At 46.4% G+C, this 14,330-nt stretch overlaps 2 protein-coding genes across 6 annotated transcripts in view; both read left to right on the top strand.

Annotated features, from left to right (window-relative positions):
* LOC117693764 (sodium- and chloride-dependent transporter XTRP3A) overlaps positions 1-4,982 on the top strand; it is a 41,921-nt gene extending 36,939 nt beyond the window's left edge. The window contains exons 9-11 of one of the 3 annotated variants that reach the window (XM_076917571.1): positions 341-500; positions 3,092-3,281; positions 3,919-4,982. In XM_076917571.1, the coding sequence (XP_076773686.1) occupies positions 341-500; positions 3,092-3,281; positions 3,919-4,068 (500 nt within the window). In that variant the 3' untranslated portion in view covers positions 4,069-4,982. The other 2 variants (XM_034484512.2, XM_076917572.1) reach the window with 2 other exon arrangements.
* A 129-nt stretch (positions 4,983-5,111) lies between these two features.
* The window catches only part of LOC117693866 (sodium- and chloride-dependent transporter XTRP3B), a 33,281-nt gene continuing 24,062 nt past the window's right edge, over positions 5,112-14,330 (top strand). Inside the window, exon 1 of one of the 3 annotated variants that reach the window (XM_076917570.1) lies at positions 5,112-7,806. Coding sequence is in view for 2 of the 3 variants with exons in the window: in XM_076917569.1 (XP_076773684.1) it covers positions 8,014-8,263 (250 nt within the window). In the remaining variant the exon portion in view is untranslated. Of the gene's footprint in view, positions 7,807-7,947; positions 8,264-14,330 lie in introns of those variants that run through there. The other 2 variants (XM_076917569.1, XM_034484645.2) reach the window with 2 other exon arrangements.

Here is a 14,330-nt window from a genome sequence, read left to right as displayed (position 1 = left end):
GCCAGACACCTCTGCCTCTGACGATTCTGTAACTCCTTATCCAAGATGGGTAAAACAAGTGTGTATCCAATCTGCTTGTTCTGACCACTCACTGAAAGCTACACTCTTTACCAGAACCTCCGAGCACTTGGCATCCTTCCTGGGACTGGGTGTCTGCAGCCCAGTTGTTCGTTCTCCCCCAGTTCCCTTTTCCGTGAGCTGACATCTCTGCAGAGCAGCTCCTGTAGCTCGTGTGGGTGAACCTACCCTTTAAAGTACACCGAGGGTCCTGTGGCTCCTGAGGCATATAACATGGGATGAGAGTAAGGAGACTCAGAGGAGCAGTGATCTTGTCTTCCAGGTCTGGTGTGTCTCATCAGCTGTGCCATTGGCATGGTGTTCACCATGGAGGCTGGGAACTACTGGTTTGACATATTCAATGACTATGCAGCCACGCTGTCCCTGCTGCTCATTGTGCTGGTGGAGACCATAGCTGTGTGCTATGTGTATGGGCTGAAGAGGTAAGGAGACCCCAGACCCTGCCTTCTACATGGGATAGCTAAGCTGCAGGGCCACACTCATAAGGAAACCATCTTTCTCAGAGAGCATACCCGTTTTAGATACCGGACCCATCAGTTTTGTCTTTGCCCTCAGATTTCATTCATTCATCTCTTGCTTTGCTAGTTTGCCAGCAACTAACAGCTTTTTTTTTTTTTTTTTAAATGTGCTGCCTGTTTTTCATTTTGTACCATGACATGTTTCCCTGTTGACCCTGCTGGACTCATGGCTTTCTGGGCAGGGAGCGGACTCTGCCTCCAGGATTAGCTTCTTTGATCTTCCACCAGCATCAGAACTTTTCAAGAACCCTGACCCGAGTCCACTAAGAAAACTCAGCCTCAGCTGGGAGTGGTGGTGCACACCTTTAATCTCAGCACAGGTGGATCTCTGAGTTCAAGGTCAGCCTGGTCGATAGTGTGAGTTCCAGGATGGCCAGGCTACACAGTAAAATGTTGCTCAATGAATGAATGAATGAATGAATGAATGAATGGAAAGAATTAAAAATAGAACAGAGAGCACGATGTGGTCAGATTTCTACCGTGGCATCCCAGGCAGCGCTGGGATGGCTTTGCCCTTCCAGGTGATGGAATGCAGAAGCCTGGGCATCATCACATCACTTGGGGAGGTCTTGTGAAAATACTGCCGGCAAGAGGTTCCTGTTGAGAAGATCTGTGTTGAGGTCCAGGAATGTAAATGCTCCTTGAAGTTCTGGGACTAGATGCTGGCACCGACTAGTGTAGAATTTTATTTCCATTTTTTCCATCAAGCAGCAGTAGCAGCAACAAGGAACCTGTGAGGACTGTGGGGCCTCAAGTCACCAGCCCTGCTGAGTGAGTCCATAAAGGGGATTCAGGAACATCTGACTGCAGTGTTTGAACGTCATCTGGGTCAAAGACCTGTGCTGTGTCATCCTTATCCTTCCTTAGAGTTTTATGATGATCTAAACTGTTTTGAGCTTGGATAAAACCAGCCATGACACTCTAAAGAGCTGGCTGTCCATTGAGACGCATTCCCCACAATCCCCTGAAGAGCCAGGGTCCCATGACATGCTGAAGCATCTTCAGGGACCAACTGTTTCAGTAGATAGGTCAGGTAAAATCAGATTGGTGGCTTTCCCCTAGGACTCAAGAGTCTTAAAGGTGCCTGGGAAGCTGAAGAGGGATTGTAATTTGCCACATTCTGGAACCAACTTTTGGAAATCCTTTCTTCTTATGTTCTCCATCAGCTGACAAAAATCTGAAGCTCTTAAAAGACTGGATGGCCGGATTTCCCAATATGAAGACATATAAATGATCACCAAGAAATTTTCAGGGAGACAGAGACCAGTCATGGAGTGGTATTTCAGAGTACAAGAAAATTAAAGAGAGGTCTGAGCTTCAGCTCCCTGGGACAAGGGGGGTGACATGACTGAAGAGGGGACACAGTTATATCCCAGGAAGTGGTGGAAAGTGACAGGAAGGAGGAGGAAACAGGAGCCTTGCCTGTGAACCAGATAGTGGCCAGGTGGAGCCTTCTGCTCACGAAGGAGAGACATTGCCATCTAGTGGTCTCCAATAACAGAGTCCTCACGCTGCCGCAGCCGGCTCCCCTACCTTTCTCTATTCAGTACTGAATAGGGGAGAGACAAGGGGCATAAAGCACTTTCTGACCTCTGTCCTGGTGTTCTCGTTGCACATTCATGGTGAGAAGCTAGAGTCCAGTTCAGTCAGCAGTAGAATGGAGCAGGCAGAGCTCTGCACAACCACACGTGGACACGGCAGAAGAGATAAGTACAAGGAGGCGGGTGGCCGTGGCCGCGGCTGCTGTCAGTAGTATCTTATCTGGCCCCAAGCAAGCCACCAGGCTCTGAGAGCCCTCATCAAATCTCCCCGCCTCTCTCCTAAGAAAAATAGGCTGCTTAGGTCCTCAAGGGTTGAAATGCTTTTAAACGTACACATGTGCGTATTGCAACCTATGGGACAGACCCATCAAATCCATGGTAAATGAATACTTCAGTGCTGTTGCTAGTCTAGGCAAGAGGCCAAGTAAGAAAAAGAAGAAAGCCAGAATATGGCCAAGATGAGAATGCAGAGGATGGTCTTCGGGCTGCAGCCTAGAAGCTTTGCTCTTGCTCCACTCTCCCTGCTCTTCCATGCCAAGGCCAGGCCCTTCCAAGCACAGTGACTTGTTCTGAGACCATCTCGAGGAGCAGTAGAGAACACTTGGAATCATCACTAATGGACTGACTGGGTGGGTGGGCAGAGGCAATGGTACCCTAGCCCTCTGGACTGAGGAGACTGGCATCCCCTCCACCATACACCCTGGCCACATCTTCTCAAGGAATTATGCTCAGGTCCACACCGGGAGCCTTCCTCTGAAGGCTAACATGGGACAGATGACCCTTCCTTCTTGGTCATTCTCCCCTCAGGGAGCCTCAGTCCTTTTCCCTTTTCCTCAACACCTCCCCCAGGAAAGGATCACACAGGTTCAGGGTCACATTCAAACTTCATTGGTAACCAGAATAGCATCTCCCCCTAAGTGCAGAGGCTATGCAAACTGGAGCCCCTCCCTCCAGGCTCTCTCCCTGTGGTCCAAACAGATTTGAAGGTGACCTTCGAGTCATGACTGGCCGCACCCTCAACTGGTACTGGAAGGTCATGTGGGCATTCGTGAGTCCACTGCTCATCATTGGCCTCTTTATCTTCTACCTGAGCGACTACATCCTCACGGGAACGCTGCAGTACCAAGCCTGGGATGCTACTCAGGTATGTGATGTTCCTGCGGGGCTGAGGAACAGAACAGAGCAGACAATGTCACTTGAGAACACAGCCCTTCAGTTTCTGACACAAGGAACCGTGGCTGTGCTGTGGAGAGGTTACAGGTGATGACAGCACGGCGGCTTCACCGAGATGCTTCAGATGCTCAGTCTAGTACAGCAGACCTGGGCTCTGAGTTTTTGACCACGATGTGTGGAGACAGTAAAAGTCACCTCCACAGCACCCCAGTGGATCGTTCCCCAGAAGTGCTGGTTCCTCTGGGGTACCACAGAGACAGATTCATACAGAGCCTTTCTATCACCACAGAAAGTTCTAATCTGTGCTGAAGGTTACCTTACATTTAGGGCCTCGGAGTAAGGTACTAGACTGTTTTTATGGCATTCTTAGCGAGCTTCACGCACAACTCACATATGCTTGAAAGGGTCAGAATTATCTATCTTTATGGCATATAGAGAAAATGGGCATGGTTTCTACGAAGACTTACTGTAAACTGCAGAGTCATGGAGCACCATAGGCCTTTCTTTTCTGTTGAGCATCTTCCCCTTCATAGAAGAAGGCTTGGGTGAGCATTTCTCTTGGATTTGATAGGAGGGACCGTCCCCTGATGCTCAGTCTCTTCTCCCAGGGGCAGCTGGTGACCAAGGATTACCCTCCACATGCACTAGCTGTCATCGGTTTGCTGGTGGCTTCATCTATCATGTGGATCCCCCTGGTGGCCCTGGGGACTTTCATCAGGAACCGCCTGGAGAGGGGAGGCTCTTCCCCTGTGGCCTAAGAATGGACCTCCCCGAGATCGAAGTCAGCCACTCTGTTTCACAGTTACTGACTGCTGGTGGGGACTTCTTGGCTGTAGTACTGGCCTGGGACCTCCTGAGTCTGTGAAGAAGATTAGGGAGCTTAGCAGAAGAAGACCACCTTGGGGAGGAGACCACATCCCTTAGGAGGGAAGACCACCATGGGGAGGGGACCACATCCCTTAGGAGGGACCCCCTATCCTCTGCCACCTGAAGGTCAAACCTTGTAGCCTCTTTGTCATCAAAAGTTAAGGCCGGTATTGAAGATCATTGTTTTCTTGATTCTAGAAAGTTCTAGAATTTAAGGTAAACTGTCATTAGAGACTTGACTGTAACTCTAAGGAGCCAAAGAAGCAATTACATTTTTTTTTTTTTGCTTAAAAGAAAACAAAATACTGCTTTTCAACCAGTGTTAGAGGTTTTGAAGCATGTAAGGTGACATATTAGATTTAACCTAATTCTTTTCTTTAAAGTCACAATGACTATGTAATTCTCTGTTCCCGACTACTCTTTAAATGCTGCCAGGATACAATGGCCACTAAGACTTTTTCTGGGATCCCAGTGGAAGTCACCTTTCTCTGAATCTAAGGTTCCTGCCAGTGGGCCAGGACCAACCACTCTACAACTCTAGACTGTACAAGGGATCTAAACAGATACTCCCAGCCCTAGGGTTTCAGTGTCAGATGCATCCATAAGGATACAAGGAACTCTAACTTTGCTATAAACATCATTTGCAACCACATTCATTCACTTCTGCATAATAATGTTTTCTAAAATGTATATAAATCACACAGAGCAGTGTGGAGCTGAAAAGACTCCGTATTTATGGCTGTCATTCGTGAATGTCTTCTTTCTTTCTTTCTTTTTTTTATCATAATAAAGCAGATTAAGGTTATCTAGACTGAGAGTTCTTCCTGTACTAACCATCTTTGCTCTGCTAAGCTCATGGAATTGAAGGATTTCTTTGGATCTATCTTTGCAGACACCATTGAAAATGCTTAGACATCACTTGGAACATCAGCCAGAGATGTCTTTTATTTCTGTCTTCTACCAATAGCAGATGTAGGCACAAGAAAGGCCTTTTCCAGGGTTGAAGATGAATTTTCCTGACTAAATCTTCACTACATTGGCAGAGGACCAACGTTTGGTTCCTAGCATCCATATTGGGAAGTCTACAACCTCCAACAACTCCACTTCCAGGGGAGTCAGCATCCTCCACTGTCCTTGTTGTTACCTGCTTGCACCGGTACAAACATACACAAAAGCACATCACATAAATTAAAATTTTATATATATATATATAGATAGATAGATAGATGTCTAAAAAGGTAGATAATGATGATGTATTTCCCAAAGCGAGTCTTTTAATATAGGCCTGTAACTTACTTTAAAAATAGAAAGATTTTCACTATCTTGGCTGCTTCCATCCTTTCTTGATACCTGGTTTCAGAATGATCACTGTGCATAAAACGTAAGACGTGGCATTTGGCATTTATTTACCTAAATGTTTACTCCTGATCTCTCATGAGGCTGTTTTTAGGCTTGAAGAGTGGCCCACCTCTTGTCAAGCACAACAGAGCCTATTCCTGAATTCTCAGGTATGTGTCCCCTCCTTTCAGGCATAGTCACTGTTTCTGCGATTGTCATGCCTTCCTGGGATCAGTCACAGTCAAGGTCTCAGTATCATGTACCCAAGCACTCAGAATTTTTACCGGACTCCATTCTTGGGCTGTGCTCCCACATTCCTCCACCCACACTGGGGTTACACACTGCCGCCCCACTTCAAACTGAAGAGCACCCTGAGTTGAAGATGCATTGATTACACCTACCTTCCTAACCATCAGCCAGAGCAGCAGCTCCTGGTCAAGTGATCATCAGAGGGCTTGCGGCCGCCAGGGTTCTCCACATCTTCAGAGAGCATCCTGCTTCAGACTGCTTCCTCGAAAAGCACTGAAACTCAAACTATAGCTTCTACAGAATTCATTTTGCTTTTACCCCATTGTAAAGTCAGAAGCTCCTAAGCTGACCCAGGTCAGTCAGGGAGCTGTCTGCAACACAGTCAAATGAGATAGCTTTACTTTGGTTTCTGTGGGTTTCATGTAGAGCAAGATGTTTCTCAGTGATTCTCTTGAGATGGTACTAAGTCATATTTCAGACAAATCCTTTGCTGGTTCTAGGCACAATACCTACATTGGAGATAGTGAACAGAGTAATCTAGAAAAATACAATATAAAATAAAATTTAAAAAGAGCCACATGTGGTGGTAATGCGTGCCTGACTTTCCTACTATTTGGGAGATGGGGGCTATACCTGTCTCAAAAAACAAAACAAACAACATCAAAAACCCATAAAAATAAACAGGAAGATCATTGTATAACAATAAGGGGTCAATTATCATTTTAAAAAAGATAGATTATCCATACAATAGCTATAGAATATACGTTCTTATCAGCACATAGACCTTCCTCTGAATAGACCGGATCTTACTTAGGGCACAAATCTCAAATAACATAATTGTAATCAGAAGTCAACATGAGCCAGGTGTGGTGATATGCAGCTGTAACCCCACCTATGTAAGAGGCTGAAGCAGGAAGACTGAAGACCTAACCTAAGTGAGTAACTTAGCAAATGGCCATCTCAAAAGGGAGGGAGGCTGGAGCAATGGCTCAGCAGTTAAAAGCTCTGGCTGTTCTTGCAGAGAACCTGGGTTCAGTTTCCAGCACCCAAATAGGAGTTCACAACAATCCATAACACCAGTTCCAGCTATATGTGCGTACACATACAGATGTATATATTTGTGTATATATGAATGACAGCAGTCTAGCTATATGCAAGTATGAAGGTAAAACACACACAACATAAAAATAACTTTTTTTTTTAAAAGAAAACTGCAACACCGACAACATCAAAATAAAAAAAGCCTCAAGGCTTTGCAAGCAGAGCTAAGGAGTTTGGACTTTCTCAAGTGGGGAAACTTGAAGCTCTGATAATTAATTAACAGTGCACTTACCAGGATGAGCAAATGATTGAAAATTGCATAACCTTCTTAGTTGGGAAAATAAGACTATAGAACCCTGGCCACAGCTGTACCCACTTTCTCTCCTTCATCCAGAATCCAAGTGACACAGTTTGATGGTCTTTTGTATTCTGTTTCTGGTAGGCACAGTGAAATTCGCTTCCATAGGCAACCATCCATTACCCAGGGCAGCTTCCTGGGAACGCTCAGGGGGGTTAAGCTGGACTGAGTCGTCTGTGCTGGGAATCTGGACACCCCAGAGAACTGGGTTTTATCCCCTTTGGTGAGGTGATTGTTAAATACAGTTAATTACTGAGGCCTGAGTGACGTCAGAAATCAAACACAATGCTCGGCTCTGATTACTTGCTACCCTTTAACTGTCAGTTATGCTCCGGAGGCTAGCTCTATCAGTGTGTGTGCAAGGTGGGAACCCAGCATAATGGTGTCCTGTTGCACTTAATGGATTTTACTGGTAGCTCAGGAAGCACCATAGTGGGAGTGTTTGTACTATAGAAACCGACAAGCACATAGATCAGAGTTTTTCGCAGTTTGTAGCTAAACGTTTTCCAGTTCGCCGTCAGCCTCCGGCAGATACACTCATCTTTGTGAATTTTTTTTTTGCAGACACTTTTAACAGCAACCTGAGGAGCCCAGAAATCCTGGAGTTTGAAGACAAGGGACACAGAAAGGAATGTGGCCAAAGGTCAGTGGGAGGGTCTAAACTGGCCACCTGTGAGGTTGAGGCAGAGAGGGAGGCAGTGGTCAAGAAGGGAATTCACACCATGGCCTGGTAGGGTCGAAAGCTGATTCCAGAGTCCTGGAAAGAAACAGCAGAACACATAGGGGCTTGGGGGCGGGGCAAAGGGGGGCACAGGTGTTGTCCATTCTACACTGAGAGTCGTCCCAGAAGATGGAATCACCTTCAGCACATGTGGTCTCCCTGCCAGAGGATGAGGAGCTACAGCCCTGGGAAGGCTCCGGAGGCCCTGGTCAGCACCCAGAAAGACCGAGGTCGACAGAGTGTGCCCAGCCTGCGGTTGTAGAGAAGGTGCGGCCAAAGTGGGGCAACCCCCTGCAGTTCCTACTCGCCTGTGTCTCCTATGCCGTGGGCCTGGGCAACGTGTGGCGCTTCCCCTACCTGTGCCAGATGTACGGCGGAGGTGAGTGAGTGGGCAGGTGCAGCATGCCTGCCTAACTGAGCGTTTCACATCTAAGACTTTCACCTTCCTGGAAGCTGGATGAATTCCTAGACTACTGGATGTCACCTCCAAAGAGCTGACCCACCGTCCCACGCAAAAGGAAGGTTTGGCCTTTGCATCCATGGACAGTGCCTTTGTTCTGCTGTCTAAAACGTCTTTGGCTAAGTTGCGGTCCTAAAGGTTTTGTCTGTTCCTCCTCTGACTCTTTAACCTCTGGGTTGTGCATATGGAGCTGTGATCTACTTCCTTTTTTGTAGACAGAATGTGATACCAACTAAGTAAGGTTTGGGGAAGTGATGGAAGTGTTTGCCCGGCACAGCTAAAGGTGCCCACACTCCCACCTTGGTACAAGCTTTGAGTTTTCTTCTGGCCCTAGGCAACAGATAAGCAACCAGGCTATGTCACCGAGACAATCTGACCATGGGCTACACCAGATTTGATGTGGTTCCTGCTTGATACTTTGGGTTAAAATTAGACTATCTTATGACCTTTGAGTATTAGAGCAGTAACTCCAAACAGCTGTGGGAATACGCTGTCAGGTGTCTCCAGAGAATAAACCACACAGGCCTCAGCCTCCTTTGGCATCAAGTTGGTAAAGGGAAAAAGCCCAGTCTTTTCAGAGCAAGAAAGGGGTTTAGCCTTGAGAAGCCTCCTGAATAAGAAGGTGGTGTTCAGACCCTGCTTGCACACAAGGACAAGCTGGGTAGGCTCTGACCGTTAGTGTGGCTATGTGCTGTCCCTTGCCAACACTTTCACTCTTCCCTCCCACATGTGGCCACAGAGCTCTGCATGACCTCTGTGACAGCCGCTCCACTTCTGGGAACTGTGAGCCACCTGAATTCCACAGCTTGGTTTAGGAAAAGACACTGGGTACAACCCAAAGGCCCACATTTGAGTAGGTTGACCAACACATCAAGAGCAGAATGCCTTACAAACAGTTTAAGACGGCGCGACAGTCCCTCTGCAAAGTTAGCTCTGAGATGGCTGCTGCTTGCTCCTGGAAGATAGTGTGAGGAGAAATGGGCAGGAAGGCACGAGGGGTGTGTGTGTGTGTGTGTGCGCATATAAGTGAGTATGTGTGTAAACAGGACCAGTAGGGGAGAGGGGAAGACTCTATCTAGGTTGAGCAAAGACTGATAGCCTTGGGGTCATTCCCATCCGAGAGAGAGAGAGAGAGAGAGAGAGAGAGAGAGAGAGAGAGAGAGAGAGAGAGAGAGAGAGCTAGAGCTCACTGTTACTTTCCCTTCCCTGTGGCCTGGTCCCTTGTCCCTGGGAACTAAGCTCCATGATCCCCTAGATGACTGCCAGCACCTTTATTACATTTCTTGGCATCTCTCACCAATGATTTGAGAAGACGTCTATTTAGGGTCACGTACACACCATGGCAAACTTGTGGAGAAGGACTTGGAAGTGGCTCTGACGGTGCAGCCCTCTGAGTGCCCCTTCCAAATGAAGGAACCCTCTCCAACCACAGCTAGCATGGGGAGAACCTAGACAGGTCCCACCTCCACCAGGAGTAAGGAGACTAGGGGCCCTGGGCTCTGACGGCACACGGTGATTTGATGGTGTGTGACTACCCATTAGAACTAAAGCAGAGGGCTATGCCACAACTCTTAAACCAAGAGACACTGGACTCCAAGGGACCAAATGTCTTCCAGGATGAGAGAGGGAAGACTCTCTACTCCTCTGCTTCTTCACTCCATGCTGGGCTCTTGCGCTATGAATAGCTGGAGGTAGGGAAGGTTTGTTCAGCTTTTTTTTTCTTTCTTGGGCTATTCTAGCACATAGGCAAAACCTCAGTTAGTCTTGGAGTTTTCCAGTGTAGAGGAAAAGCTTGCTTCGAGTTTGAGCTTGGAGGTACCTGGCACTCCAATGGAGTTGGTGACTGAGGTAGCAGGGCAAGTTCTGTCGATATGTAGGAAGTCTTTGTTGGGTGCTGGCACCCCGAGGGGCTGTAGCTGTTTGCCCAGAACTCACATAGCCACTGCTGGGGTTGTGGGACAGATGACCCCATACAGCCTAGCCCAGGCTCCCCCATGTCCCTAGTGTATAAGTAAAGCGCTCTGCTGGCCTTGCAAGACACTGGTCTGTGGACGTCTCAAAGCTGATGGGTGGGTGGGTGGGTGGGAAAGAACAGTTGCAAGAACACTTGCTGTGCTTCGGGTGGGGCTGCTAAAATCTTGCTTAAACGTTTATGAGGACCCGACTTCCATTCCCAGCACAGTAACTGTCAATCCATAGAATTAAATCCATAGAATTAAAGGAAACTTAAAATTTTTCTCAATCCTGAGGCTCTAGCACCAAGATTACTAGACCTGGGACACTCATGAGAATTTTCAGCAGCCTAGGGCCAGGTACTAATTAAACTGCTACCATTGACAGCTGTAGGCAAAGACGGGTCCGCCTGCTTGGGTTTTGGGATGGAGTTGAGGGCTTTCCTGGGAATTAAAGCTGTTCTTTCTGTCTGGCATCTCCAATTTTCAATTTGTAGAATATCTTTTCTCTCCTTGCTGCCTGCTTTTGTTTCTGACCCACAGTACCATGCCCCCCACTTCCACTTTTGCCCTCACTTTCCAGTTGTTGTGACATAAACAGGGAAAAAATATTCCATAGTCTCTTATTATGGATGTATGTGAATTATTTGTCATGAGTGCTTAGGGTGTTTGCTTACAGATTGTTAATTTGAATGGGGAAAATAGGCCAAAGAGAATATTTACTTCAGGTTATTTTGAATGGCAGATCTTATAAGATTAGGAATTTATCAAGGTCACAAGATATTAAAGAATCAATTGTAAGAGCAAATAATATGCCAGGCATGGTGGTACACATCTTTAGTCCCAGCACACAGAGTGACCCTCCAACTCAGGAGGCAGAAGCAGGTAGGTTATCTCGAGTTTGAGGCCAGTCTGGTCTACAGATCAAGTTCCAGGACAGCCAGGGTGAATCAGAGAAACTCTGTCTCAAAAGAAACCAAACCAGAGAGAGACAGACAGAGAGACAGAGAGAGAGAGAGACAGACAGAGAGACAGAGAGGACAGAAAGAGAAGACAGAAAGAGAAGACAGAAAGAGAGAGAGACAGAGAGAGACAGAGAGACAGACAGAGAGACAGACAGAGAGAGACAGAGAGACAGAGAGAGACAGAAACAGAGAGAGACAGAGAAAGAGACAGACAGAGACAGAGACAGAGAGACAGAGACAGTCAGACAGACAGTCAGACAGACAGACAGACAGAGAAATGCTCTGGCTCAGGAGACAAATCTGAGGGATTGTCTTGCAGATGGCAGTCAGCAGGGGCTCCCCTAGACTGTGTTCTTACCCCTTTGGATCTTTTATCCACTGGCCTAAAGTAAGGAACACCTGATAAGATGTTTAAAGCCAGTAATGGGAACTAACAGATATATAAACCAGAAGAGAAGAAAGTCTCCATGGCTAGATCCTGCTGTGTGTTTCAGAGTTACATGGACTGGTTTTGGGGCCCCCACATTTCCTACCACTTCATAATTTCTTCCAAGGGTTGTCAATAAGGGAAGTACCTTCAAGAACACTCCCAGACGTGACAGATGGGTACATTCGGTGTAGCAAAAACCATTCACTGTTGGAGAGTCAGGAGAACAAGAAGGGGTTAAGCTCTGGGGCTCTGAAGGCAGACTACAGTGTTCTGGGCACCTAAAGAGATACTTCCTCTAGGTTCTTGGTTTCCACAGTTAACAAGGACTGGAGTTCTATTTTTCCACCTAGTATACTATCTTGTTATTCTGGCTTGATTGCTATGGTCAGGGGATTTTCAGAGATTGGAAGAAGTTACCCAGTAGCCAAGAATGCCCTTTCAGATGTCCACCTGTTGTGCTGTGAACGCTTTTTTTTTTTAAACAGGGTTTCTTTGTGTAGCCTTGGTGTCCTGGAACTAGGTCTGTAGACTAGGCTAGCCTTGAACTCACAGAGATCTGCCCTTTTTAATTGATGATATTTGGGACTATGATCACTTTTCCTCCCCTTTAGACACCCCATTCTTCATCAGGAATGGCTTTGGGCCTTTCTCCATGATCCACCCTCTCTGTAACTTTCTGTGTAACAGTGGCAACTTGTTTCAGCCTCAAATCCTTAACCTCAGGGTTATATAGTTAGATGGGATAGGACAGATGCAAACAGCAGACCCTGCTGAAAAATGGACAGAGTTGTTGGTAAACAGCAGTGACCTGAACACATGCCTAATACACATTTGAAACATTGCTGTGACCAGCAGGAAAGGATCCATAAACCTGTTTCAGGTTGGTGACACTAGACTCGGGGAAAAGTCACAGTCACAAAGTTTGCATAACTGGGAGTTGTCTCCCTAAAAGTGTTCTCATCTGGGGTCCAGATAGGAATATGAGCAATCCTGCTTGCCAGTCAAGGCTGAAAATGGGCTGGCAATTCTAATTGTTTTTCTGAGGTTGATGCAAATGACTAATATCAGAGAATTTCTGATTTGGTAGGTAGATATGTCCCCAAAAGAGGTAGAACCTAAACACCTGACTTCTTAGAAGATACTCTTTGATCCAGGCACTTCCTAGTAGATTCTTGGCTGGTTATAACTGTATAAGATTATCTATTAAATTTATCCTTGTTTAACTTTAAATAAATGAGACTTAAACTATGATATTTATTTATAAGGCTCCATTCAATTACTGAGGGGAGGAGGGAAGTTACCCTGAATCTAAATCTAAATTGCCAGTCTGGCTACTGACTAAACCGTGCTCCCCAAATACTTGCTGTTTGAAACTCTCTGGGTTACTTCTGTGCCAGCAGCCTGGTGTCCTGGGTAGCATATTACTCCGGCATGTGTTCTTGGTCCATCATGACTTCTGGAGACCTGTTCTCCTGTCTTCTCCTCCTTTGTGCCCTTTCTCTCCTCTCTCTTCCTCATGATCCCCTACCTGCAACCCCCAACCCCATAACTCAAAACTCTACCTCTCTCCATTCCCCCCAGTAAATGGCTGTCACCAGTTTTATTCTAACCAATAGTTTAATATTGGGGAGCAAGGTTTACATAGCATCACTTGGTATACTTGAGGATCTGCTCATTAGGGACAACCAGATTTTGGGAGCCAGTATTTAGCATTTAAATACAAGCAGCACCAGACCAACCCCCTGCATATAACTGCATAACAGTTGGTTAAAGGAGGCCCTCTTGACTGGGTTTTGCATCTGTCTCTGTTTCTCCAGCTCTGTGAACTTGTGTGAATTGATGATCATTAGAAACACTTAATTTTGGATTTTGTGATTACGTGAGGCTGGAGCCGAGAAACTCCGATCATGACACAGCACACGCTCAATGAACTTGGTAAATGTGGATGCCAGCACCCTTCCCAGAGCTTGTGTGGTTTACATAGAAAGTGACTCTTACGGTGAAATACCCCAAAGGGAGATTCCCACTCAAGTCTCAGGACAGCGGCACCCAAGGACTCACGAGAGACCGGCTTGATGTAGACACATAAGGCAGTTTAATATCAGAGCTCTGGGTCAGCACATAGCTCCATATCTCACATAGGAGACAGAGGGACTGACTCCGAGGCTCAAAGGATTAGGACTTTTATAGGCAAGGGGTGGGGGAAGTGGGAGATTTTCACATGGGTACACATGATTGGTTGTTTTACATTTTTGAACATCAGCAGGCTGTATAGGCCGAGCAGGCCCAAAAGGGGGAAGGGTGGAAGAACACCAGATGGCCCATTACTCATTTGGACATATCTCTGTTCTTCTAAGGATGTCCTTGTATACTCTTTATCTTTCATGGCCAGCCAGTTCCTTGGATGATTCAACAGGCCTTTGTCTTGTAACTCCACATCCTCTGTAACTAATTAACTGGACCCAAACCTGCTGACAGGCATTTTTAACTATTTAAGTTAGGGAAAAGGGATCACAGGGCCCTGCTGTTTTTATTAGTTTGGGCCTATTTCAAAATTTTCTTTCAACAGCAAATCAAGTGTTTGGAGAAATGATGGCATTAAATATTTGGATACAAATGGATCTCTGGGGGACCTGAGA

Source organism: Arvicanthis niloticus, chromosome 21, assembly GCF_011762505.2.
Source record: "Arvicanthis niloticus isolate mArvNil1 chromosome 21, mArvNil1.pat.X, whole genome shotgun sequence".
NCBI classification, from domain to species: domain Eukaryota; kingdom Metazoa; phylum Chordata; class Mammalia; order Rodentia; family Muridae; genus Arvicanthis; species Arvicanthis niloticus.
The sequence above is the reverse complement of the archived record's forward strand: the minus strand, read 5'-3'. Positions and strand labels throughout refer to the sequence as shown.